This window comes from Seriola aureovittata, chromosome 20, assembly GCF_021018895.1.
Source record: "Seriola aureovittata isolate HTS-2021-v1 ecotype China chromosome 20, ASM2101889v1, whole genome shotgun sequence".
Taxonomy (NCBI): Eukaryota; Metazoa; Chordata; class Actinopteri; order Carangiformes; family Carangidae; genus Seriola; species Seriola aureovittata.
This window is the reverse complement of record NC_079383.1, coordinates 10,692,366-10,718,000: the sequence shown is the minus strand read 5'-3', so window position 1 is coordinate 10,718,000 and position 25,635 is coordinate 10,692,366. Positions and strand designations below refer to the sequence as shown.

The 25,635-nt window shown below is 38.0% G+C and overlaps 1 protein-coding gene across 4 annotated transcripts in view; it reads left to right on the top strand.

The window, feature by feature from the left end:
- Positions 1-8,277: 8,277 nt before the first annotated feature.
- The window catches only part of tpk1 (thiamin pyrophosphokinase 1), a 70,831-nt gene continuing 53,473 nt past the window's right edge, over positions 8,278-25,635 (top strand). Inside the window, exons 1-4 of one of the 4 annotated variants that reach the window (XM_056364618.1) lie at positions 8,278-8,339; positions 11,034-11,119; positions 15,629-15,703; positions 23,719-23,788. In XM_056364618.1, the coding sequence (XP_056220593.1) occupies positions 11,053-11,119; positions 15,629-15,703; positions 23,719-23,788 (212 nt within the window). In that variant the 5' untranslated portion in view covers positions 8,278-8,339; positions 11,034-11,052. The other 3 variants (XM_056364615.1, XM_056364616.1, XM_056364617.1) reach the window with 3 other exon arrangements.

Sequence of the window (25,635 nt, the reverse complement as noted above, 5' to 3'; positions counted from 1 at the left end):
TCTGTATTTTTTCAAGCCTATACTTTCATTTTTCTGTCAAAATGCAGCATATTTCCATCCACAGGTTTTGAACTGAAAGTTACCAATTTATCTAAATTTGCTGTAGTTGTACAGAATTTTGCTGGTGGTAAACACTGACTGAGAGAAGTATTAATGACTTTTGGAAGAAATACTGATTGAATGACTTAGAATGAATCTATGCAAAGCTTATTTTCTAAAATTACAGTCATCTTCAGGTTTTCTAGACCTCTAAAGGAGTGCTGGCCCTCCTGCCACTGGAAGTCTCATCAAAGTGGTCAAGGTTTGTCAAATGGGTTAAAATATTTACTTTTCAGTCATAGAAAGAAAAAAATATTCAAATAGCACAAGATATTTTGGTGATAACATCCAAAACTGCTCTTTCACAATATTCAGTTCTTATTTTGGCAGCTATTCAATGTTCTTACAGGGTGTCATATCAACATCTTGTCAACATCAAAGTGTTTTCTGTCTGTCTTCCTGACCTAAACACATACTGTGTACAAGTCCTCTGTCTATATCTGTCTAAAATAACCCTTGCACACAGCACTGAAAGTTTGCCTCCATTCCCCCTGCCAAACCCCAGTTTCTGCTGTTATCTGCACCACAGGGAGCTCAGAAATCTCCTCCCCCGTGGCATCACCAGGCACCATCTGCATCATCCCTCACAGCACCTGGCAAGGCCCACAGAAGCTCCCCCATGAACCCCTCCAGCAGTTTCTGGGAGGTCAGTCCAGTCCAGCTTTTCTATCTTTGCCCCTAGGTGACAGAGGGTGTGCTCCAACTTTGTGATACCAGCCTTCACAGAAATCTGCCTAAGGGTTGTACTACACACTAGTGGAAATATTCATTTTTCACATGACAGACTTCTACCACACCCACATCCATACACTTTAAACCCTATATTATAACATTGGCTAATGTATACTTCAGCAGGTCCCAGGCCCTGTGATTAATAACCCATAGCACTCATGCTTGGCTTCATCTAGGCAAAAATTACTGTCCAGAACTAAGCTGCCAGCCACAGTCCTCTCTAAGAGCACATCCATTGGCCTTCTTAACAGATATGAGTTTATTTTAGCTGTTGAAATGGTGCCACCCCACACTCAAGGTCAGTGTTTATCCCAGCTTCTGGACAGACAGGTGAAGGATACCAACCCTTAAGCAATGATATTATGACCAAAAGGAAATCCACCAGTTTCCCCTGGATATATGACAGGAAGCCTCTGGGGGGATTAAGAACAGCATGGTAATGCCACAGGGAAAGACCTGCCAAGTTGTCAATAATCACCAACCTGCCTGTGTTTTGAGTTTAAAGTGCAGCCATCTCCTCTTCAACATCCTGGGTCCAATCACCTGTAATATGCCCTCCTTGTTCTTGGTGGGCCATCGCAGAGAGCACAGGTATACCTAGAGTAATTTAAGCCCTGTCTCTTTCCACTGAGGGCCATTTGTTAACTGTGAAAGAGCAATCCCTCTCCAAGCGGTACATTGCACTGTGTTGTTTTTATCCTAGTTGACCATGGCAGGAGACAAACAAGTGAAAAAGAGGCTGTCCTTCATTGCTCTTGTCTTCTTCATTGCTATCTAAAATGGGTCATCATCATTGGCAGATAAAAAAGAAAAATGGCCTACTTAGCCCTAATTCAGCTGCACATACCCTCTGCAACTTCCTCATCTTTGGTCAGTGTGAGGAGTTGACCCCAAACTGAGCAGAGCTGTAAGATCCCATTAGTAGCCTGAACTGTCTTGTTTTAGCTGCTTTCCCCCCTTTATCAAACTTAAAATAAAATCATTATAAGTGAAATAAAATGCTTCACGAATACAAAACATGAGAGCATGATGGAAAAATGTTGACAGGCACAATGAGGTGAAGTAAAGCTGAAAGCAAACGGGAGCCAAGAGAGGAAAAAGACAGCTGGGATGTGAGGCTAAGACAGATAAAAAGGAATAAAGGAGAGACAAAGAGAAATCGCATTAGTGGGGAAAAAGGAACAGGTGAAAGAGAAATGACAGAAAAGAGTTAGGGTGGTGATAGGGAGTATTAAAGGTAGAGAGAGTTTATAAGAGGGCGAGAGAGTCTGAATTTGCATGTCAGTTAGTGTCTCTCTTTTTTTGTTTTATTATCTGTCATAATAACAGGTGTATTCTGCCAGGGGTGAGCAGGGTAATAATGTGACCCATGTATCCGCTGATAGGGGATATTAAATTGAACTCAACGCAAACACATTCACTTCACCATGATATGACCTTGAAGAGAAAATAAAATAAAAATGTCCACAGCCATAGTCCCTCACTATAATGTGTGTAAGCAGGTGGTAATTTAGGAAGGAATGACCGTGCGTGGTTGGCTCTGCTTTTGTCTCTGCTTTAGCAACTAACACTAGTGCCACTGGTCTGACCTAACATTACCTCATTGTTTCTAGCATGTGAGAAACTGGCAACAGCTCCTCTGATTCTGATGTGCCAAATAATGAAGGCAATTAGCTGCACAAAATACATAGCCAAAACCTAGAGACCAACCACAATCTTCTGTAAAGAGATAATTAAAGAGCAAATGGCAAGAGATTTTGATACACTTCTATTATTAAATTCCACCATAGAAAGAAAGAAAGAAAGAAAGAAAGAAAGAAAGAAAGAAAGAAAGAAAGAAAGAAAGAAAGAAAGAAAGAAAGAAAGAAAGAAAGAAAGAAAGAGAAAGAAAGAAAGAAAATGAATACCTGGCAGAGATATTTTTCTGTGGTTCTACCACCTGCCAGCTGTAAGAATTTCCATGCTGAGGATTAACTGTGAGCCACTGTCTCTTTATTTTGGTTGAAGGACATGGTGACACAAGTTGGGCCTCATGGAAACATACGGAAAACACAAATAGCTACATTTCAACTAATCCATGATAATATGTGGCCAAAATTATTTTTGCGCCTTAAAGTTGAAGTTCGGGTTATTTGACTTGGGGTTGTATGAGGTACTTATCTATAGTCAGTGTATTACCTGCAGGAGATTCAGATCAGCATGCTCCAAGTGGCCGGGAGCACCAGCACAGAAGCTTGAGCGATGTTCAGCTGAACAGGGCCATCCACAAACAGCCCTTTCCTTTGGAACTACAGTTGGTGAACCATTTAACTACTGTATTCCTACACACAACAACTAAGGCACACACAGCAATACTCCACAGACCAGCTATTTGAGTCAGACAGGGCCGAGCGTGCACTTGTGCGTTAGAATATGATAGTTTAAAGGTTGACTCCGGGAAGTCATGGTGCCCAGCCATGTTATACAACTTTTTGTTTACACTAGTTTTAACACAGATATTTGTTAATTAGATAGCTTTAGGTAGCTCTGTTACATTTGGACAGAGCTTGGCTAGCAGTTTTATTCCTGAATGTAGTCTGAGACTGGTATCAATATTTTCATTTACCTCTCAACTAGAAAGCAAATGAGCCTCTTTACCAAAATGTTGAACTGTTCCTTAAAGTAACTTTATGTATGAAAAATCACCAACTGACAGTATCACATATATATTCTGTATCAGCTTGTTTCAGCTCTTCATCGAAGCTTCATGATGTTTACGCTGTGTGAAATATTCAAACAAAACAATCAATTTTTTTATTTTTATTTTTTTATGGCTGTACCATTCCATCAAATGAAAATATTATAGATGTTCAATGTATTTATCAATTTATACACCTTTTCCAAAATTCAGCCTGGTGTGGTCGGTATAATTGGTAACTTTGGGATCCCCAATTGAATTTAATATAAATATCTGAGTATGTGCAGACTGATCCACTGGCTGGTCAATGATGTTTAAATGGTTAAATAGTGCACATTTTCTATTTGATGTTAGGTCTTGTGGCAGGCCTCCTTCCCGCCACAAAAAAAGTGGCTGCATTGTAATCTTTATCTTGTCTCTCACTTTCCCCACAGACCCACTTTTTCTTGGTCAGTACTGATCTTCCCTGTGAATAGTGTACCAAAAGAAAAATTATAAATATATAATATATAACATATATGTGAGGTGAGGGGAAGAGACATGGAGCCATACTGCACATGATGTGAGACTGACAGAAAGATAAGATGAATGTTGTAATAAAGAGAGAAAGGTGTGAGAAGAGGGATATAGGAAAAAAGTAAATATTAGAAAGATTGATGGACAAGAAAGGATGAGGTCATTAGGTAGACGCAGTGAGAAAGAGAGAGAGAGAGATCTGATCAAACATTCAGGTGGTGTGGCCTTGTAAAAAAATCCCTGCCAATGAAGAATGCACTCAGCCTGGAATTTATTCATAGATGTATTTATAATGCATGCCTGCAGAATGAATGACTTCCCATGAATCTGGGCATAGCATGTGTGTGCACATGTGTGTAACCTATGCATATCTCTGCAAAACTGTGTGTTGATTGTGTATATGATTTCTTCCCATGTGCAGCCTGTCTGGAAGACAGCAAGTGCTGACTGATGAGAGAACGTTTGTTTTAACGAGCCTCCAGAGTGGATTCACCTTGAGAGAGATTTGGTTTCTCACATTACACTGCTTCTGCTGCTGTCTGAAAGTATCTGAAGCATACAGCATCAGTCCACAGCTTGTGTGTGTGAGTGTCTGTGTGTGTTTGTTTTGCTTGTGTATGTTTGTGCAGAATGAATGATTTTTTTGTTCTGATGTGTCTGGGATTTTGTGTGTGTGTCTAGGTGGGTGCTGTTTGTACATGTGTATGTGAAAGTGAAGTGAATGTAAGGGTGTGTATGTGTGTCACAAATGTTTTGATTGTGGACTATTAAATACCATTGATCTCATTATCTGTTGTATTTGTTGTCTTTGCTGTTGACACATTTTCATTCATATCCTACATATATGAATTTATCTTTAAATTGATTAACCAATTAGATAATTAATTGAATTATTGCTCCAGTGTATGGTTGCTTAGCAGTAGTCATAGTCGTTGGATATATTCATTAAATATAAATATATAAATGTAAAAATAATCACTCCATTTAAGTGATAGTGTCAGTTTTAGTTAATGTTTGATCATTTATATTCGCTATCACCTGGAGCCTAGAAATTTCCAGAAGTTATTCAGACGTATCAAGGCTGGTCTCAGCATTGAGAAATACAGAGGACACAAACACTCAATATCTAAAAAAGTTAGATTTAACTAAAAGTAGTGAAATTTAAATATCTTATGTTTTAAAATTGTGGAATCAGCTTACAAAATACCCACTTTGGCTGGGCTCCACACGCTGTCCTTTTTTCATTTAAAACTTTTAACACATACTTGAAATCTGACAAAATCTTAGCATGAAATCTGGCACACTTTATCCAAATTAGGAAAGTTGCCTAACAAGAATGCCAAACAATGGACAAACTTTCCATTGCCGCCGGTGCCTGTAAGGATTCCATGGGCTTGAGTAGTAAACGATTTATGCTCAAATTAAAAGTGTTCTATGCTAATCCATCTGCTTGTGTCGTATCAGAGGGGCTGGAAAAAACAACCTATATGGTTGTTGAGGTTGGAATAGCCTATTTGTTGCCCATTTCTTTCCCCTTATGCAGATGATATATTATTTTTTGTTAATGTAGGGGTATAGAATTAACTAGTGTCAGTACTAGTACCTTTAAATGAATTGAATCCCCAAATGTTTATTTAATTTTCCCATAGTAGTAGTCAATCAATTCATATGATAGCAAAAAGACAGCAACCTTACAAAGAAGAAGGTGCACTGGAGGGATTATACTTCCAAATATTCATGTAGTATTCATGTTGGTTTTTCCTCTGCCCATTACAGAGTAAGTTGAACATACAAGAAAATCTAGTGCAACCTTATAGTCTGAAAGATTTAATTAGTCTGTGCAGTCCAATGAAAACTGCAAAAAAAAAAAAAAAACAAAGAATTTGGCTCACTCATATACTGACATACCATCTCCTCTCTGTATGGTACACAATATTTTTAAAAAATCATTATAGTATATTTTTAAAATAAACTATAAACCAATACATTTGTCACAATGGAGCTAAAATGGGGAAGAGGATTTTTCAGACGTAATGTAATGTAATGTTAAATTTAGCACCGAATTTAGCACCGAAAAAAACATATTAGTGGTAATTTAAATAGCCGTTCATGGGATTTATTAACCCTCAGGGGTCCCTCTGTCCTTTTTTGGACATTTTCTTCACTTTTCTTTTTTGATTTGCTGATCATTTTGGCTGTGTTACAGCTGAAGGTATGGATTTCTGCAAGAAAGTGTCTTTTTTGACATATTTTTAAAATCTAATGTACAGTTACTGTTACAGGTCTATTATACACTGGTAACACATTTTGTACCCTCTGGGGTTCCTCGCGTCCAAAAAAGGACACACAAAGAAAATGCTATAAAATCATCATATATCAATATTTTTTTCTGCTTTTTTTTGCATACATCACTTAAACCACCTCAGTTCTGCTCAAACCTACCAAATGTTTATTAGTTTTCAGGATTTTAAGCCTTTAAATGCCAGTTTGAAGACATGTTGCCTCTTGTTTTATTAAAAAAAACAACACAGAATGTGAGATATTTCCCACATAATACATGATGGAGGGATGTGACATTGTTTTATATCAGAGTCTTGGACATGTCAAAGATTAGCAGTAACACTGATTTCATTGCATTAGTAGTTTTTGTGCAGTTTAAGATTTAAAGTGTTACTCCCTCTTCGGACCCTCATGGCTCCATCCTTTTTTTCTTACTCTTCTTATTCACTTCTAAATATTATACACCAGAATATGTTCAAAATTATTTAAAATACTCCACTGTGTAATTTTTTTTAAATTTATTTATTTAGCACTAAATAAAAAATAAAAATACAAAGAAATGACCAAAAAAAAAGATCAGTGCAGGGAGAGGCAGAAAGCCCAAACAGGCTTATATTAAGTAATAAAGGAAATATTAAAAAATAAAATTTCAAAAAATTATAAAGAAAACTAAGACAAAAGTATTCAAATCTGCCCAAATTCTGGGCAGATTTTCACATTGCCATGGCAACGGCAGCTCCTGACCTGACCTCTGACAGCCAAGGGCTGCGTGATGTCATCGCTACAGTGACACAGAGAAGATTTTTTACCCTAACCCAAACCCTATCCCGGCAGTAGCCCCCGTGGCACTCAAAATTTCCCTGGAATTTTCTAGTTATTATTATTATTATTATCAAATATGGATAAGTGCATGTCAACATTCCCTTATCTTCAACATTAGGTGCAAAAAATACAACTGAGGGGGACTGACTAAGCCTCCTTTAAACCATAACCTCTTACTTTGGACAAAAAAACTCGCTAACACCGGGCTTCTGTTGGCAGTGCATTCCTGCATGCACTCGCCTTAACATTGCTGTCGGTCTGTCATCTGCAGTCTCATTCAATCCCATTCAATACTCCACGTGGTCTGGCAGCAACAGAAACATAGAGCACTCCTTCTCCTTCCTCTGCTACTCCTTAAATTGACACTATTCATTAGCATGTGCAAATACCGTTTCATGCTCTCTCTGCTGCTTTTCGCCCATCTCCCCTCCATGTCTTTTTTCCTTTGTCCTGTGCACAAGCATGAACATCCTCTGTTGCTGACTGGCTGGAATTGTCAGTCTGAGACACTTTGTTTATATTTCATTTACAGTGTAGGAACACCACATATTTTTTTCAGCACATACACAGAATGGACAGCTAGTGGACCATGAGGAGATATTCACTGAATCGACAAAAAAATTTATTAGATCACTTACTCTTCTTTTAATGCGTCACTAAACCAAATTAGAATAAAAATAGTCTCCTACAATAAAAGTCCCACCGTGTATGGGTGTTAATGCAAATTTGTTTTAAAGATTGACATTTTAAAGATTTTAGAGTTCATATATATATATATATATTAAGCCAGCAGGACCTGTTTAACAAGATTAATTTTATGCCTGAAATTGGAAGAGTTCAGTTGCAGTTTTGTTTATTTGATACCAAACTGGCTGTCTCTTGTTGTAATGGGACAGATAATGATAGTTACAGTGAATAGTGGAAACAGTGAATGGAATAGTCCTTCCTTCATTGGGATAATTTCCAGTGAATGAGACATAGAGTATTCCTCAATTTGCTGGAGAACCTTAGAACCTTCTCAAAAACTTCTGGGACTGCCTTTGAGAATCACTGCATAAAAGCTATGTACAAAGAAAAAGTTATTTCCACTTTTAGCCTCTAGATGTCCCCATGACTAATTCCCGGCTCTCTTCGAACCTGCTAGAGCCTCTCGATATCTCCCTGCACTCTCTTCGACTGCTTACAGCGTCTATTGCGGAAGTCGATTCATTTTGTGAGTTTTTATTTAATATTTACAAGGTATAGCAATGACAACCGTAAAATGTGAAGTCGGATTTTAAATAGTGAAACATAGCGCCGCCATATAATGCTGTTTTGTCAGAATAGTAACGTTTTGTCGGTGAACAACGTGAAGCAGTGTGGTTCATTGCTGCACACTGTCTCGCCGCAAATTAGCACACTGCTGTGTTGAAGTGGTTAAACTATTGTGAAACTGAAGGAACAGCCGGCAAGGATGCCAAAGTCCAGTTCCCAAGCATAGTGTTTCCTAATATGTATCACGGGGTCGGCTACCATTAAAGGAGTTAGTGATTCAGTGGCTTAGCAACGCTATTTAGTTTTAGCGGTAGAGTCCCCCACGAGATGCTGCAGTGGTCGTTAACTTATGAAGGTGATTTCAGAAGGTGTCAGTGCTGTGGAACCTGCCTCCATGATCAGAGAAGAGGTGTGGGCAGTATAATCACTATAATTCCACTTTATGGGAGTTAAAGTTCAGTTCGTTTGCCAATTAAGTTGTCCAATGTAGTATACTACAACTAATAATTAACACAGTTCAGTTTTTAACTTGAAAAAGGAATAGGATGTGCTGTCACGTGTGTATGTGGGTAGGAGGGGAGAAAGACTCTGATAAAAATGAAGTTAATTTTTATCGTGACCAGTCTCTACATACGTCCCTCTCTTATGGTTTGCTCTGCAAACTGGATAGTAAAGCTGAAACGTGAACAAAGGGAGTGTTTGGCAAGGTGTAGTATGTTTGTTTTATGCTTTTGTTCATGTGCTGTATGTTTCACAGTGACAAAAGGAGCACATTGTACATGCATATAATTTATGGCATTATTAAACAAAGGAGTGTTGGATGAGTTAAATTTACTTGCAACATTTGTAATAACAACTTTTCTGTCATTTAGAATTTAGTTTTACAGTTCAACCTAATTTTTAGATTGAAAAAAATATTCTTTGTATCCTTGATTTTGACTATGGAAATGTGAATATTTGTTACTACTTCAAGTATGTCAAACAGGGCTCACACTTTGTGCACTTTGTCTGCACCTGAGTTATCCATAAAACTGAGTGTATAATAAAAAAAACTCTTCTTATTGCAGTGAATGATTAAATGTTTGATTTCTGTGCACTATAAATCATTTTTAGTGATGCAACTAATGATTATTATTTATGTTTCTTTCTATACTTTCTTTCTAATTATTTTTCTCAATGAAATATAGCAAAACATCTCATTTATCAGCCAAAGCGATGCTTTCAAAATGCTCTTTGTGTCCAAATAGCCCAACCCCTGAAATATGATTTACGATTTTCCCGACCGATTTATTGGTCAGCCGATTTTATCGGCTGATATTACCCTATCACCAGGGCTTTTCCTGGCTGAAATTTTGGCGGGGGTGGTACTAAACCATACAATGGGGGTGTGGGGGGGACTTTCAGTCCTGACACATTAACCATATCTAGTCAGTAACATGAATTACCATTTTTTCCCACATTAGAAGAACTAATGATGTTTGCACTCTGCACTGTTTCACCTGTCCTCGTGATTCTCCTCACGAACCCTCTTTTTAGAAAAAATCTGTGATTTTTTTTTCAAATACGGGATGACCTGGTATTATACGGGACGGGTGGCAACCCTATTCACCTGTTTGAAGAGCCGCAAAATCAGGTCGCCTCATGCAGGCAGAAAATCCAGCTAACCAGATATGAAAACTTTTATTATGAAGCAATAATGCAGTGGAAATGATCAGGTCAAGTCAAGTTATATAGGCAGCATTTTATGTATACATATACATATTTGTTCTTATGTTTTTTATTCATAGTTATTTATTTTTATAGTTATTTTATTTATCGAAAGATTGATGGAGGGAGAAAATTTAATATCGATATATGTATCGATATCAGAATGTTTTTACTCCCTAATATCAGTATCAGCATCTGCCCCGAAAATCCAATATCGGTCGGGCTGTATTTACGATCATATCTGACCAAGAAAAGCACCAAATTTACACATTCGCATCTTGAACCAGTAATTTTTTATTTTTTTTTACTTGATAAATCATTCAGAGACTGTTAGTCTTTTACAAAAATAGTTGTAGATAAGTTTGTTGTTAACTTACTGATCAGTTAATCAACTAATTGTTTCAACCTTAATTATTTTTGTAACAAATTTTGCAATTTTGCTATGATTAATCAATTACCCGATCAAAAGAAAATCAATCGGCAACTAAATATACAATAGATTAAATGTATCATTTATTCCACTGTGAGCATTGGCTGCTTTTTTCCTGTGAGCTGAAATCTGTTGCTGTTAAGAGTCAGATCACAAGAAATGTGATGACATTACCAATTTTATCGACCAAACCATTAATCGAAAAAATTATTTTCAGATTAATCAGTAATGAAAAAAGATGTTTACTTTCAGCCCTAGAGTCAGTATCTTGAGTTATCCAGTGATGCAACCTGAGTGTCATCATCCTCTCGTGTGAATGTCTGTTTGTGTTCAGTCTGCTTGTTTGAAGGGAAATAATTAGCCTGGATGAAGGCTGGTGATAAAGTGGGATTAGAGACAAGTAGGAACAATTAAATGACTTCCTTTGACAGGTGTAGAACAAAAGAAAGAAATAAAAAAGGAAGATAAAAGCAAGAAGAGTAGTAACAGTATATGTCCTCCTTTTCTCAATTCCAGGTGAGTTGGCTGATTGAAGATGGACTCCTGTGGATCCTGGGCCATGGATAAAGAGTTGATACCTTTGGACTGCCTGCTGCCCTCAGGTACTGCCATACAGACGCACATTCCCTTGGTTCAAACACACATGCACGCAATCAGATACGCAGGTCCATACACAGACACATACTGCATGGTATGTTCACACACAAGCCACATCAGTGTGGGCGATTCCCACACACCAACTGGAGCCCAAACAAAGACAATCTGTGTGTGTCTGATCAGAACACATACCTATTCACATCACTGTCACACTTTTTTGTGTGATTGACACTCAAAAAGAAATTATGACACTGTGTGTATATGTTTGAGTCGCACTTCCTTGTGTCTCTCTTGATAGACTGGGTGCATAATGAGTCTTTTCTGGAAGAGGGCATGGTGTGTTTGATTGAAACTTGACATTCGACAAAAAGAAGATCTCTTTTTAAAAGTATATGTAGGCATTTAGGCGCTTTTTTGTTGCAATATTCATTCTGTATCTGTTGATGCTTTTGAAAAAGAAACCCCGATTTGTCAGCACTGACTGTCCTTCAGACCTGAGGAGGAAGCTGGTTACAGCTGCCTTTAGCCACTGCTCTCAGGTCAAGGTTTATGTGAGCTCCCTGGTGGTGTATGTATGAGTGTGGAGGAAGGAAAGCTGATCTGAACCTAAGGGCAGGTTTTACACAAGATGAAAAGGTCAAGGGGATCATACAACAGTTTGGCCTGTAGAGCAGACAGCAGGCACATGTAGTTACCTCTGTCTCTTATGTCTGTCTTGTATTACAGCTACAGAAAGTATTTCCATGAAGAGCTTATTTTATGACTTATGTGAAAAATTGCCATACAAGATTATATGTCATAATGAAGTGAACTGCTAATGGTTGAGAAGCGACAGATACACTGTTTGTTCAAATAAATTGTGGTGTGGGTTTTAAACACTGGCAGGAAATATTGTCCACCCACCGAAAGATATAAATAGAGTGAAAAACAAACATTATGTCCCCACAAAGCTCAGCAGTATCATCTCATCTTTTTTGGATCCTTTGGCATAAAGCGCTCGCAGATGATGCAGGTTCGTAAACATACAATGAGCGTACGGTGTACAGTTTACTGACGTGACATAGATGTATTTGGTGTTGTTTTACAAAGAAGTGTTATAATTTGGTCTAACAAACAAGAATGCAGGCCAAAGAATGCAAGGTGCAATGCCAAGAACTGTTTTTTTTAATTGGTGCTCAAGTGATATGACATGAATGTGGTATTCTCAAAAATAAAGGGTACAAATGAATTTGATGAAGCTATAACTGAATGATGAATTGTTTTTTGTTTTTTAAAAATTTTAATTAATATTATTTCAATCAATAATACATATCTCGTTTCACAAAAAAAATTGCTGACATTGATAAAAAGTTGTTTCTTACACCTCCATTCACTATTTATCAGTTACTGTTTGTGCTGTTGTGAAGATATATTGTTTGACATTTGCACTGATCTCTTTGTCAATGTGCCCTGGGTCCAGGCTATCAAAGACTGGCTACATGAGAGTGGTTCAAATCACAGTTCGGTTATTATCTAATATGAAAAAAACTCACAATACATGCGAATACTTGTGTTAACTTGTGAGAGGATGTGTTCCCAGGGAGGAGGTGTTTCGAGGGGACACAGGTGTAGGCGGTGGGGGGTGTGACATGGAGGCGTAATCCATATGTGTGCCATATCGTCCTCTCTCTCTGTCACTGTCTCTTATCGGAATCAAGGCAAAAAATAACTTAAAAAGAAAAAAGTGATGAACCCGGCTGTGACGCACTTGTTATCCAGTGCTTTTAACTTCAAAAGTCACAACTGGGCGTTGAACGGCAAATCCCAGCCAGGTTCATCACTTTTTAATGTCCCCTGGAAACACTTGCGTTGTGTTTATAGGACTGAATTTGCAGCGTGTTGTCAAATTGATGATGTTTTCTGAATCTGCAGTGCGTGTGTGTCTTTGCATGTGTTTTCTTAAGTTGAAGTGCCGAGCTCTCAGGGCCCCCGTACAAATCACTATCATAATCTTGTTTGTCTACAAAGGCAACTGTAATTGTGCTACTGTATGTGTACATATGTTTGTATATGTCTGACATTCTCACACATGTGAGAGTAGTGCAGAGCAGGAGCACAGAACCGCTGTTGATTTCCTATGCTTGTACAGCTTGAAAATCAATAACACATAGGCCACATCAGTCAAGAGACACTCTCTTCTGATAGGAAGCTACCAGCAGTTTTGAGGCATCTATTCAAACAAATGTTTACTCAAATGTGTTAGCTAAGCATTATACACTGCTCACTGTACAAATCCTAGATTTATTCTAAAGATTTCACAGGGTGTGCAAATAATCCCCAAATTGTTGCAGAACAGAACAAATCCGAGCACACACACATCCTTCTGATGGTATAATTGTGCTGATAAATCTGTCACTTGCTATCAAAGAAGATATGTTTGAGATTCCCTGAATCATACACTTCTAAAATCTTTTTCCCAACTGTACAGAATAGTGAAACACTTCCCCCTATTAGATAAGTTTAGAGTGTATTTCTATGGCTTCTTTAGTTTAATCTCTTGCAGGAAATGCTTATCTAGACTCTCAGAGGAGAATATAAAACCAGCCCCTGGATGTCTGCATTTTAAAACCCCTAGTGTGCACAGTTAGCCTTTTTAAATTTCACCATTTTAATATGAAATGAATATCTATGTGCTTGCTAGTGTGCTTGGGGTTTGCCTGTGTGTGTATGTGTGTGTTTGTGGTATTTATGCTGTCTGGCACTTTTAAAAGAATCCCAAGGTGACATTTCTTTGAACAGAGTGCACGAAAGGCCGCACCCCTCTCCTCGTGTGTATATGTGGGGAGGTGAGTTTTCATGCGACGAAGGGTTATCTGAAAAGTCACGGCTGGTTGAGTTTGTCTTTTGTTCTCTGTACACCTCCAGCCAATTAAGAGACAAGACTGACAAATCTACTCCTCCTCTTTCTCCCCCTCACCTATCTCTCCATGTGTTGTCCTTTCTTTTCCTCCTTCTTTGTGTCTCCTCTTTATCCTCTCTTTCTTTCCTCTTCCTTTTACCATAATAGGCTGGGGTTGACTTTCGTTTGGAAATGACCTTCCAGTGATGTGAACTTTTTAACAACATCAAGTCTGCAGCTGCAACAAAGTCACAAACCCAAAGTACATTTTTTTTCACCACACTTCCCCAGCCAGGTTAAATGTACTCTTTACACACAGGGGATTCAATACAAAAAAAGGTGTTTTTTTTTTTTTAGGACAAAACTGATACACATTTTGCAATGAAATTTCATTACACCTAAAGTATATTCTCTGCTCCTCTTTCTTCCTCATTGTTGCTTTTCTGGCCTCCTATTATATTCGTGATGTATCAGGAAAGGTGTATTGGGAGAGATACTAGCTTTATTAGATATGACCTGTCATGCTGCCCTGAAACTGGGATCCAGTTGGGTGAATATATATGAAGACGGTTTAGGAGGGAAGGAAGTGGGCATTGTAATTACAGAGTTTCTCAGAGTTTCTGAAGCTTGCATATGGCATTTTGGCTTTGCTATGAAAAGCAGCAACTTCAAAAATGGATAAAAAAATCATTCATAAGGGCAGACATGAAAAGGAAAGATAAATAAGCAGCCAATAAAATGACTAAGTGTGAAGGCTGGGGGAAGAGAGGTTGTGCTTTAGTCTTTGGTCTGTGAAGGCTTTTCTAGCAGCCCTGTTTTACTTTGTCAATGAGTATCCTGTGATTTTTTTTTTCATCTCCTGTAGATAGAGAAATGACAATTCTAAATTATTACTCAGGGGATCTGCGTTAGTAGCAGAGCAAAAGAAAAGCTAAAAGCAAGATGGATTGGTGGTTGAGGGTGGAAATAGATTTATGAAATGATAAATCTATGACTGGGACAGAGACTTTGACATAGAGGTGCACTGAGAGGAAAGAGAGAAGCCATAGGATGACAAGTTGCTTTCATTTGTGCTGTTTTGAAAAAAAGCTTTCCTCTGTTGTCATGTAGGTACACATGGTGTGTCAACAAGGTCAAGGTATTCAGATGAGCATCAATGAGATGAGTACAAGCTAAGTGCACAGATTCCTCCGTCTTTTTATGAATAATAAAGAATAGTAAAGACCCCAGGTCGAGGAGAGTGTAGTTGAGGGAAATCATTGCATAATTTGGACACACAATGTCCATACTTTGGTTAGGTTTTGTTATCTTTTGATGTTGCAAACAAATCCCTTGCAGCTTAATTGCATGGAGTGGGAAACGTTTTGAACTGTGATGGAACTGAGACTCGTTTGAAACTGTTTCTGTTTGTAGTCCTCTCTTATTTTCCTGTCTCCATGTGGAGCATGATAATGACCTCATTATCACGGCTTTGTTTTAATTTTGTTCTTTATTTAGCAAATTCAGTGCCACAAACAACCGCCTTCAATCTGTACTTAAAATGTATTGTTTTGAACATGCAAATAATATGTCTTTACCGTTTTTGCTATTTGGGTGTTATATAGATTTGTCCTTTTCCTCCTGTCTCCTACTCCAGGCACTCTGAGGATTTGTCTGCTCATTCTGAACCAGCCTCTGGATAAGGACTACCTAGACATCCTCTGGAGTAAAGGTAGAGATCTCACACATCACCAACACAGATCAAACAAACCCTCTTTATATCACTTAGATCCCATCTGCATTGGCTGAGCATGTTTTCTTTTGTTGTTTTTAGTCAGGCTGTGCTCTCTAGCCTGTATAGCCTTCACTGTGCAAAATCATAATTGCTGCCATGTCGCTGCCCCCTCCCTGCCCTCTGCCCACATTTCCTGTGAGATGTGTTTTAATGAAGTTACAGATTACATCATTTTTTTGCAGAAAATAATTTTCCTTTCTGCAAGGATGACTTTCTGTGGCTCTTTCTATGACCTGAACAATTACTATATTCAAAACAAAAATAATTTAAAGCACAGTCTGAATATGCTGCATGATTTTATTAACCCCTGAGACACAGGCTTTTTTGCACTGCAATTTAAGGCAAAAGCCATGTATTTTAATGAGAAATTTCAGCTGAATTTCTGACACTTGCATCTACAGCTAAACATGTGACAAAGCTCAAATGGCAGGAAACTGTGAAACCTCTAAGTTGTGCTTAAAATAATGAAAATAAAATCAGCCTGTGTTAGTATCCAGGCTAATTAAACTTAACAGATAATCCCAATTTTATATGATCAAATGAATGCATTTCAGTCATTATTTTCATAATTCATCAGCTTTCACAAAACTAAGCCATATACGAAACTGTAAAGTTTTTTTTTTATTATAGACATTTGTAGCAATTATAAGATCTCTACAGACATCTTACTAGCTTGCACATCCATTCAGATTCATCCAAGTGTGTATAAGTTCACTATATAACTGGTTGGTAAATAATGTGAACACAGGCAGTGGCAAGAAGGGTCCACTCCTTTTAGTGGGGGAGTGACAGGGTCAATATGAACAAGCCCACTGAGCCAAATACCCCTGTATTCAGAACGAGGACATTTTAGTCATATTAAACCTACCCTCAGCACTGACTCTGATCTGCTGCCTATAGCTATGAGGCCTCTTGCAATCCTTTATTAATCAGGGGAAATGCTCTGAATAGTCTGGGACATTGACATGCTAGAAATACTGAACATAGGCAAGATTTTCTTATTGATGCACAATCCATCTTTGTGAAAGAAGAGAAGCAAATAACACATTTTTTTAGCGTAAAAGGGCAGAAATTAAGACACCCACTATGTATTACATTTGTATTGAAACATACAGTACTTGTTGCTCTCTGAATGGTTCCACTTCAACATTTTTGCAGTAACTGTCATTCCCAGGAGCATTTTAATGATTATTCTTGAAGATGCTGGTCACAAACTTGCTGGCAGTTTGTGAACCAAGAAAGTCCCCAAGAAAGATTCCAGTGACATTTTTGTGCTTGGTAGCTAGAGGGTATAAAAAAGGATTTGATTTTCATCTGCTTCATGAATATGCCAAGGCCTGTTATCAGCGTAAAAGTGAAAGAGGAATTCGGAGAACTCAAAAACATGCACAAAAGGCTTATTGTTAAAAAGAAAAAAAATAGATTTTTGATGGGAAGAAGAAGAACCCCAGACTCCCTGAGGTGTTGCTTATGAGATGCATTGATGCATGGCAGTTGTGCTACTCGGCTGTGATGTATTAAATATGCAAAGCTGATTTTGAACTTTTAAATCAGACAGTGTCATCCCAACCTGTATCCCACATTTGTTTTTCCTTTAAATCTTGTAAAACAATCAGAAACAGAGCCTGACTGAACAAGAGTAACTTGAACCAAACTGAATGTGTTCAGCATGCAGTTGTGTTATCAAGGACAGAGTAAAAAGAAGTGGCTGGGATCAGTGGTTCTTAACAGTTCTGATGTTGAGACCATGAAACAACAGAAAAAAAACTAAATATGAAAAAAAAAAACTGTAGGCACACAAATGTATGAAAAATCCAATTCCTAAACTTATGACTTATTTAGAGAAGTTGGTTAGTAAACAAAGTAACTTTGAAGGCAAACGTGTAATTAAATCACATCAGATTGAATTTTAAAGAACACAGCTTTGATGTTCTTATCAATTTAGCAAAAACCCATGAGGCACCTGAGCTCTTTCCACCGCACAGCAGTCACACAGTTAGATAGTCGTTGCTGTCTTTGGTTGTGCCTTTTCACTAAAGCACCTATAGAAAATGTTTAATGACATTTGACAAAGCAATTTCCTCCAAAGGTTGCCTGCTGCCCCAAGATAAAGATTCTTTCGGTAGTCTATTAAGGGAAGGAATTATAAAAAAATATATATTTTAAAGACAGAAAAACATATAAAACATTCATTAAAAGGATTTTGATGCTGTTAAATGTAAAAGGAATGGATTAATTGATGCTTAATCTTATCAGTTTTTCAATGTGCATCCAGTGCAGTTTTCTATAGATTTGAACTATACTATTAAAAATCGCAGTTATAATTTGATTTTAAATGCATTTAAACAGCCGTTTCTAATTTTTTAGTGTAAACAATATTTAAATTGAGGACAGCTTTTCAATTTTGAGGTTAAATTGTCTGTTCACTATCTCGGCATGACAAGATATTAGACTTGTAATAGATCCTTCACGCTATGTTGATTGTAAATGACCCTCAACAGAGTTTGTAGATTGATATTTTTTGGTTTAATAACCTTATTTCCTTATTTAATATCCTTATTTCCTTATTTCCAAATCCAAACCATGACTAGTCCTACAACGTTTAACTAATGTTGTTCCAATCTAGGGATTACATTTTACATAAATGCATTGTGGTGCCTTTCCATATCATTTAGTTGATTGTTTCACAAATTTTTTGTTATCACATTCAGTAATTGCCAAGAATATAAGGACAAGAATCATAAGGAAAGTGTTGCATCAAATCATCAAAGCAACCAACAGTACCATTTGGAGATCACTGTGAGACATATCAGATGTACTTTGTCAGTTTGATGGAGCTTGATACTGTAATGTGTCAGTTTTGGGCATTTGCCCGCGTTTAGATAAGGCTACTTATAAAAAAGTTTCTGAGAGATTTTAGGCAGTTTCTGAAGTGCCACAAGCGATGTGGCAATGCTGTGGTATGGATGTCAGAAATTGGGAAGCTTTCTTGATCAGTTTTGATCTTGGCAGCAGTGCACATGGGACTTGAAGAAGTTTTGACAGGATGATGATTGTTTGTGAACGGCAGATCTCAAATCTCTCACAGTTTGATGAAAGACGCGCTTGTAAGCAAGTTTATCATTCCTCACTTGATATGCCATGTAATTTTAATGTTGTTTATGGGATAAGCAGATGTCAGTGTGCATGAGCGTGTCTGAGTGTGTGTCGCTCTCCGGAGGTCTCCACCCTTACAGACATCGACATCCACACACACATACAGAGAGTACTCTCAGGTCCTCTGATGTGGTGCCCCTGGGCCCCCTCATCACCCGTGGGAGAGGTAGAGCAGCAGGGAGCAGAGCAGTGATGTAGGCTAGAGGAGCGCAACACTGATCAAAGGAAAGCTCATTTACAGGTGCCTAGTGTGATGTTGTGAAGTGGGATCAAGCTGCTTATCTCACTCACGCACCCTCTCACTCATCTAGTCCATCACTCACTCACTTGCTCATCTAGTCAGTCACCCACTCACTTGTTCACTCAATCAGTCACTCATTTACTTACTTACAGATCCTTCACGTACTCACTGTGTAACAACACAAACAAGCAATTCAATAAAGCAATCAGCAAAGGCGACTCTCTCTACAAGACAAAAAAACAGGCCTGTGTTTACTATAAGTGCCTCATTTCATCATTTGTTGATGTCGAGCAGCTTGCTGAAGTTGAAGTTTGCGAACATCACCCATCAGTCATTCGAGTATCAGCCTTGCAATCAAGGCCGGTTGGATAATGTGGCTGCAATGCGTTGGCGTGCACATTCACACTTCCTGCACTAAATTTAAGCACGTGTCAGATAGCACAAATAGATGAGTTGTGAATTTCAAAGAAAAGACGCTGTTAGTGAGAAGTGATGGATAGGAATCTAAAGACAGCTATGAAGAAAAATTCCAGCATGACTGTCGATGAGGAGAGAAAATAGAATGAGTAGAAGGCCTGGTAAAATTGTGCCACCTAGAATAACAAAGAGAGGGATAGAGCGGAAGAGTAAAGAGTAACAGAGTGGAGCTAGAGAGACATAAAATGAGATGTTTGTGCAGGAAATCAATCAAATTCGAGGGGAGTTTTAGAGAGCAGGGTGGATCTGGAGACAGGGTGACAGATGGAAGGGGAGAGGTGTAGGGATAGATGAAGGGAGGGTGTCAAGGCATCATAATGAGGATGATAATCTTTTCACCGCTCTTCGTGACCGTTTGCCCTCTCCTGTACTGCACTAAAGCCCTAACCTGACAGGTATTAATCCTCTCCACTAACCTCATCAATAGTGGAATGCTATAGGATATTCCCCACAGCAATGTGTGTGTTTGTGTGTGTTTCGGTATGAACGTGTGCATGCACCTTCTCTGCATCAAGCTCAGCGGCGACATAGATGATTAAAAAGAACGGAAATGACAGGTTTAGTAGTGTGCATGGAATTGCATTATCTCCTGCGCACCATATGTATCTATCATACAGCAGAGTGAGTGACAGCAGCATTTGGTTCTGAAGCCTGCAGGTAGGGATTATGATAGCTAGTTTATTTACAAGGTCATCTCCTCTGACTGCTTCTGCTGTCCCTGCTCAGCTCACATCATATCACCTTCAGGATTCATAAGACTATGTCTCTGGATGTGATTTTCTGTTGAGCATGATTGTTAAACTCAAATGCTCTGAGGAGAAAGAGAAGAAGGAGTTGGTTAGGCTATTGCATTCACAGTAGTGGCGCACTTCAAATAGCTGACAATTCATTGTTCTCAGTGGGAGAATGACAGTATTTGTGCCTTCACTGCCTCTGGATGGAGTGCAGAAGGAGAGATCTCAACCTTAGTTTACCCATTTTTGCCGTTTACTGTGATGAAGATTAATGGGATGTTGAGAAATCTAGACAAACGAACGCTGCCACAGGCATTTGTGAAACTTTCTTTTACAATGTAGTGATTCTGTTATTTGACGTGAACAAAGTTAAGTGCTTTAATCAGCAGGAACATAAAATATAAAGTACTGATTAATACTAACAACAAAAAACTAAAATTTGCTATTTGCTCCAACATTGCAACATGCTGCTCTGATTACAGACTCTGTGTGGAGTTTTTTTTTTTTTTTTTACCACTGGTAGTGCTATAAAGCAATGTCTTTACATGTGTTTCTATATATACATATACACACATATCAACAGATTTACTGTAGCTGTGTGTGTGTGTGTGTGTGTGTGTGTGTGTGTGTTTTAATGGCATGCCATGCAAACAGAGAAAATGAGTGACAGAGGTAACTGTTCTAGAACCCTAAGTCAGAAAATTATTCAGTGCGTTTGCGTGTGCGTGTGTGTGTGGATAGTGATACACAGATAATGATTGATAGCTTTGCAGTCTGTCACAACTAGGCTTAAAGAAGAGTTTCTTTGTTTTTCCAGAAGTTGCCATTTGAAAAGTTTCACAGCTTTTGCACTCTGTCAGAGATAATGAGTCATTTACATTCCAATCATTTCTTGACGCGAAACATCGGCAGCAGGTGGAAGGGCTTACAGATAAAAGCACTACCTTGAGTATAAATGTCTTATTTACATCAATGCAAATGCATCTCCATTCTCTTACTTTTAAGTGTTCATGCCAAGGATAGTTATATTGAGAAAGATATAATCATTCTTCTCCATTTGATTCTGATAATTAGGTCCAATTTAATGAATGTGGGAGTCTGAGATCGATGAATAAGAATTTACAGTATGTGGGTGTTTGCATTGTTCCATACAACACTTATTTTTAGGATTCAATGTGCTAATAGTGTGTTAAGAGTTATGTGATATATACAAATAATGTCTGTTTAACAGCTATACTAAGTTTAAACTCGTCTTCTCACCTTTGTATTTATTGGAATTCACTCAGGGATGAACAGAGGAATAAACCTTCATGTCTAAAATATGTTCAAGTCAGTAAACATGTTTATGACTGTGAAGTGTCAGGTTGATAGTCACAATTAAACATCCAATGTTGTTTCACTGGTAATCAAATACAAGGCAATGTTCATGCAGTAACATCAGTTTGGTGAGCCGCTTCATATGTTTTTTCATGTTGATAACTCACAAAATATTACTTTTTGAAGTTTGTGTGTTGCATAGGATAAGAAAGATGCACTTAATGTGTCCACTGATTCAATCCAGGGTGAAAACTTAATTAATTGAGATTTAAAGTAAACTTTCCCAGCAACTTCACGTATCCACAGTAAAGCTGTTGCATCACTTTTTTGCAATCGAACAATGAAATGCCTACAAGTAGGCGCAGACTCGGAGGATGGATTTTGGAAATGGACACAGTTGCATAAGGAAAGCCCTATGAGACGGAAAACAAGCATATAAGTCTGGCTGGTCTCTTTGCTGCAGGCTTTAGTTAGTTTTAAACTAGGTTCAAGTAGAAAACCATAGCTGATTCTTTGAAGTTTTTCCCCTGTGTGCCCCCCAACAGCCCCAAACAGAAAAGGGCTCTTAAAAAATAGACTGCCTGTTTAATTTGAATAGAATAGGGGCCTTGAAAGAGCATACATTTGCAAATAGTTTGCATCTAATTTCTGAGAACTTGAATACCATTTTAAGAATGGCAAATCACCGCCTCATTTGTCTGTTTTTAAAATCAGAAAAGATAAGTGCTCTTTCACAGACTGCATTTGAAGGGTCAAATTATTATTTAACCATAATGCTTTACTTGTCTGTGGGGTTTGTTATTTTAAGTTTTCAGAGGCAGAAAGGTGGCTTCTATCTAACTTATTTGGACCTTATTCAAACTGTTTATAAACTAGTGCTGTGTTTAATTCACTCATTATGTTTTTCCTTTTCTATAAATTATGGTCTTGTGCACTCAGCACTCTGACAGTCAGATGTACACCCACTTGTTAGTTTGTTAGGAGCACCCAGCTAAAACTAATTCAGTCTAATACAACAGTCCTGCAATAAATCCATTTTTCATGAAGGTCATAATGTTCAGTTTTTGTTGAAACTGTATTTATAAGTGTTTCTATTATTAAGTCCACCTCATTCAAATCCATGAGGATAGGCTAAATAACATAAACACCTCTGCATAACACAGTACAGTTCAACAGGACAACAAACTGCACCCTCCAAAATACTCATACAGTTGAATCAACACCTCTTTAACACAGTTTCAGTAAAACCTTAACATTACAACAATCATAAAGGCAGGACTTCTTGTAGGACTGTTGCATTAGTTTTAGCTAGGAGTTCCTAATAAACTGCCAACTGAGTGTATAAATCAACAAAATCTGCACCCTGAACATTCCTGTTTGTGTATTAGTGTATAATAACATTACTTTTGCTATACGGCATCCATCTATATTTAAGAAAATACTGTAAGTCAGTGCTGTGCAGTGTGTGGTGTGTAGAATTAAGCCAGCAGGCTACAGAAGCTGTGAATGTCCTCACAAAAACACTGGACACATTCTGAAATGAAACATGTCCACCAGATCAAGAAAAAACATACAGTGAATTTATCAGGAGTCACACTGGAAAGATATTACATGTATGATATGGCTCTTAAACACCTCAATATACAAGGCTCTCTGAGAATAATTTCTTTGAAAATGATTGCAGACAAATGGCAGGTTACATGTATGCTTCATTTGGGTAGGAGAAATTATGTTTGTGAAGTTTGAGGAGGACATTTTGCCTGCATTCCACCAGTTAGACTTGACTAAGGCGATGCATAAAGTAACGTGGGCACATTTACCCCTGAGAGTTCCTCTGCATTTGTGGAAACAAGCTTATGGTGACACTACACATGGTTTAAACCAGAGTGAACTGGATCATGTGTAAGTAACTTGTAAAAAGTATAGAAATGTCTCTTCAATGAAAGTGAGGTATTCTATTCATTGAAAACTAATTGCTTTCATTTACTCAGACTTGAGTGTCTCTCTATTGGTGTGTCTCTCTATAGCTCTCTTGAGGGCATGTGCTGATGGAGCTGCCAATCACCTTTATGAGATGACTGCTACAGATTGTGACAGGTGAGTCTGTCTTGTATTCACATTTGCATTAGTTAATTTGTGTTTTCACTTCTATGTGTTCCTCTGTGTTTGCGGTTATGTTTTGGAGAAAGATGATAAAATTGAGCAATTGCATGCACTTCATTTAATCGCTATGGCAGCATCAGTACTGTATTTTTGTATTCAGCAACTCCGTGTGTGGTTGCATGTGCCTGAGTGAAAATGCACGCTGTACGTATTAAGCACTGTACAGTGCAATCAGAAAGTATTCAGACCCCTTCACTTTTTCACATTTTGTTATGTTGCTATAATGATTTAAATTCATTTTTTTCCATCATCACTCCACCTTCAATACCCCATAATGACAAAGCAAAAACAGAGTTTTGAACATTTTTGCAAATGTACTTGACATTGGTGTTCGTACCCTTTACTCAGTACTTAGTTGAAGCACCTTTGACAGCGATTACAGCTTTGCCTCTTCTTGGGTATGACATGCTAAAACCAGTGCAGTGCTGCAGGGATGGTTGTCCTACTGGAAGTTTCCCGCATCTCCAAACAGGATCTCTGGAGCTCAGCCAGAAAGACCATTAGGCTCTTGGTCATCGCTCATACCAAGGCTCTTCTTACCTGAATGGTCAGTTTGGCCAGTTTGTGGAAGAGTCGTGTTTGTTCAACACTTCCTCCATTTAAGAATTACGGAGGCCACTGTGCTCTTGGGAACCATCAATGCAGCAGAAATGTTTTTGTAGCCTTCCCCAAATCTATGCCTCAACACAATCCTCTCTCTGTGCTCTGCAGGCATTTCTTTCCTCCTGATGGCTTAGTTTTTGCTCTGATATGCTTTTTTCAGTCGTGAGACTTTACATAGACAGGTGTGTTCCTTTCCAAATCATGTCCAATCAATTGAATATTTCACAGGTGCACCCCTATCAAGGTGTAGAAACATCTCAAAGATGATCAAGAGAAATGGAAGGCACCTGAGCTAAATTTTAAGTGTCACAGCAAAAGGTCTGAATACTTAAGTCAGTGTGATTTCAGTTTTTCCTTTTTAATAAACTTGCAAAAATTTCTAAAATCCTGTTTTTGCATTGTCATTAAAGGGTGTTGAGTTTAGACCGATGTAGGGGGAAAAAAAGTTACAGAAGACTGCAACAAAACAAAATGATAAATAAATGTGAAGGGTACTAAAAAGTACTGCATGTGTGCATTCTTCAACCAGATTTTTGTGTGTGTGGCTAATGGAGGACTGCTGTCAGGAGAGAGATGGATCTTGGGTTCACCGGGTCCCGGAAGTGTCGAGGCTTTCACATTAACACCCCGAGTGTGAGCATGAGTGTGTATTTTCCCAGTGTGTGAATGTGATGTTATGTACGTCTGTGTTTGTCTATGTGCATGTTCTTACAATTCTATCATTGTAACAACCATTTGAAGTTGTAGTCATCTGAGGTGAGGACATTTTTGCAAAGTGACGCCATTTAGACCCATTCACACCTTTTCACAGGGCAAACTTATTCTAGTCCTTGATGTTAGGACTTAAGTTTAAAGCTGAGATCCATGATGTTTCACAACTAATAAACTGTGTTATTATATGTTTTACTATATGAATGTTTATGTTTGTCTGTGCTGATACATTAAAAACAGCACATTTCCTTTTTGTCAGGTCACACGTCCAGATGAACACCACTCAGGATATACATATTGGTGTAGACAACATTTTGACTGCAAACACTGATTCAAAACAACGTTGAAAAAGAAGCACTACAAGTTTTAGTAAAATTAAAACTTTTGAAATTAAGTTTGACAAAACAAGTCGAGGATAATGATTTATTGCATGATGAAGATCATTTTAACAAGAAAAAAAGAAACTG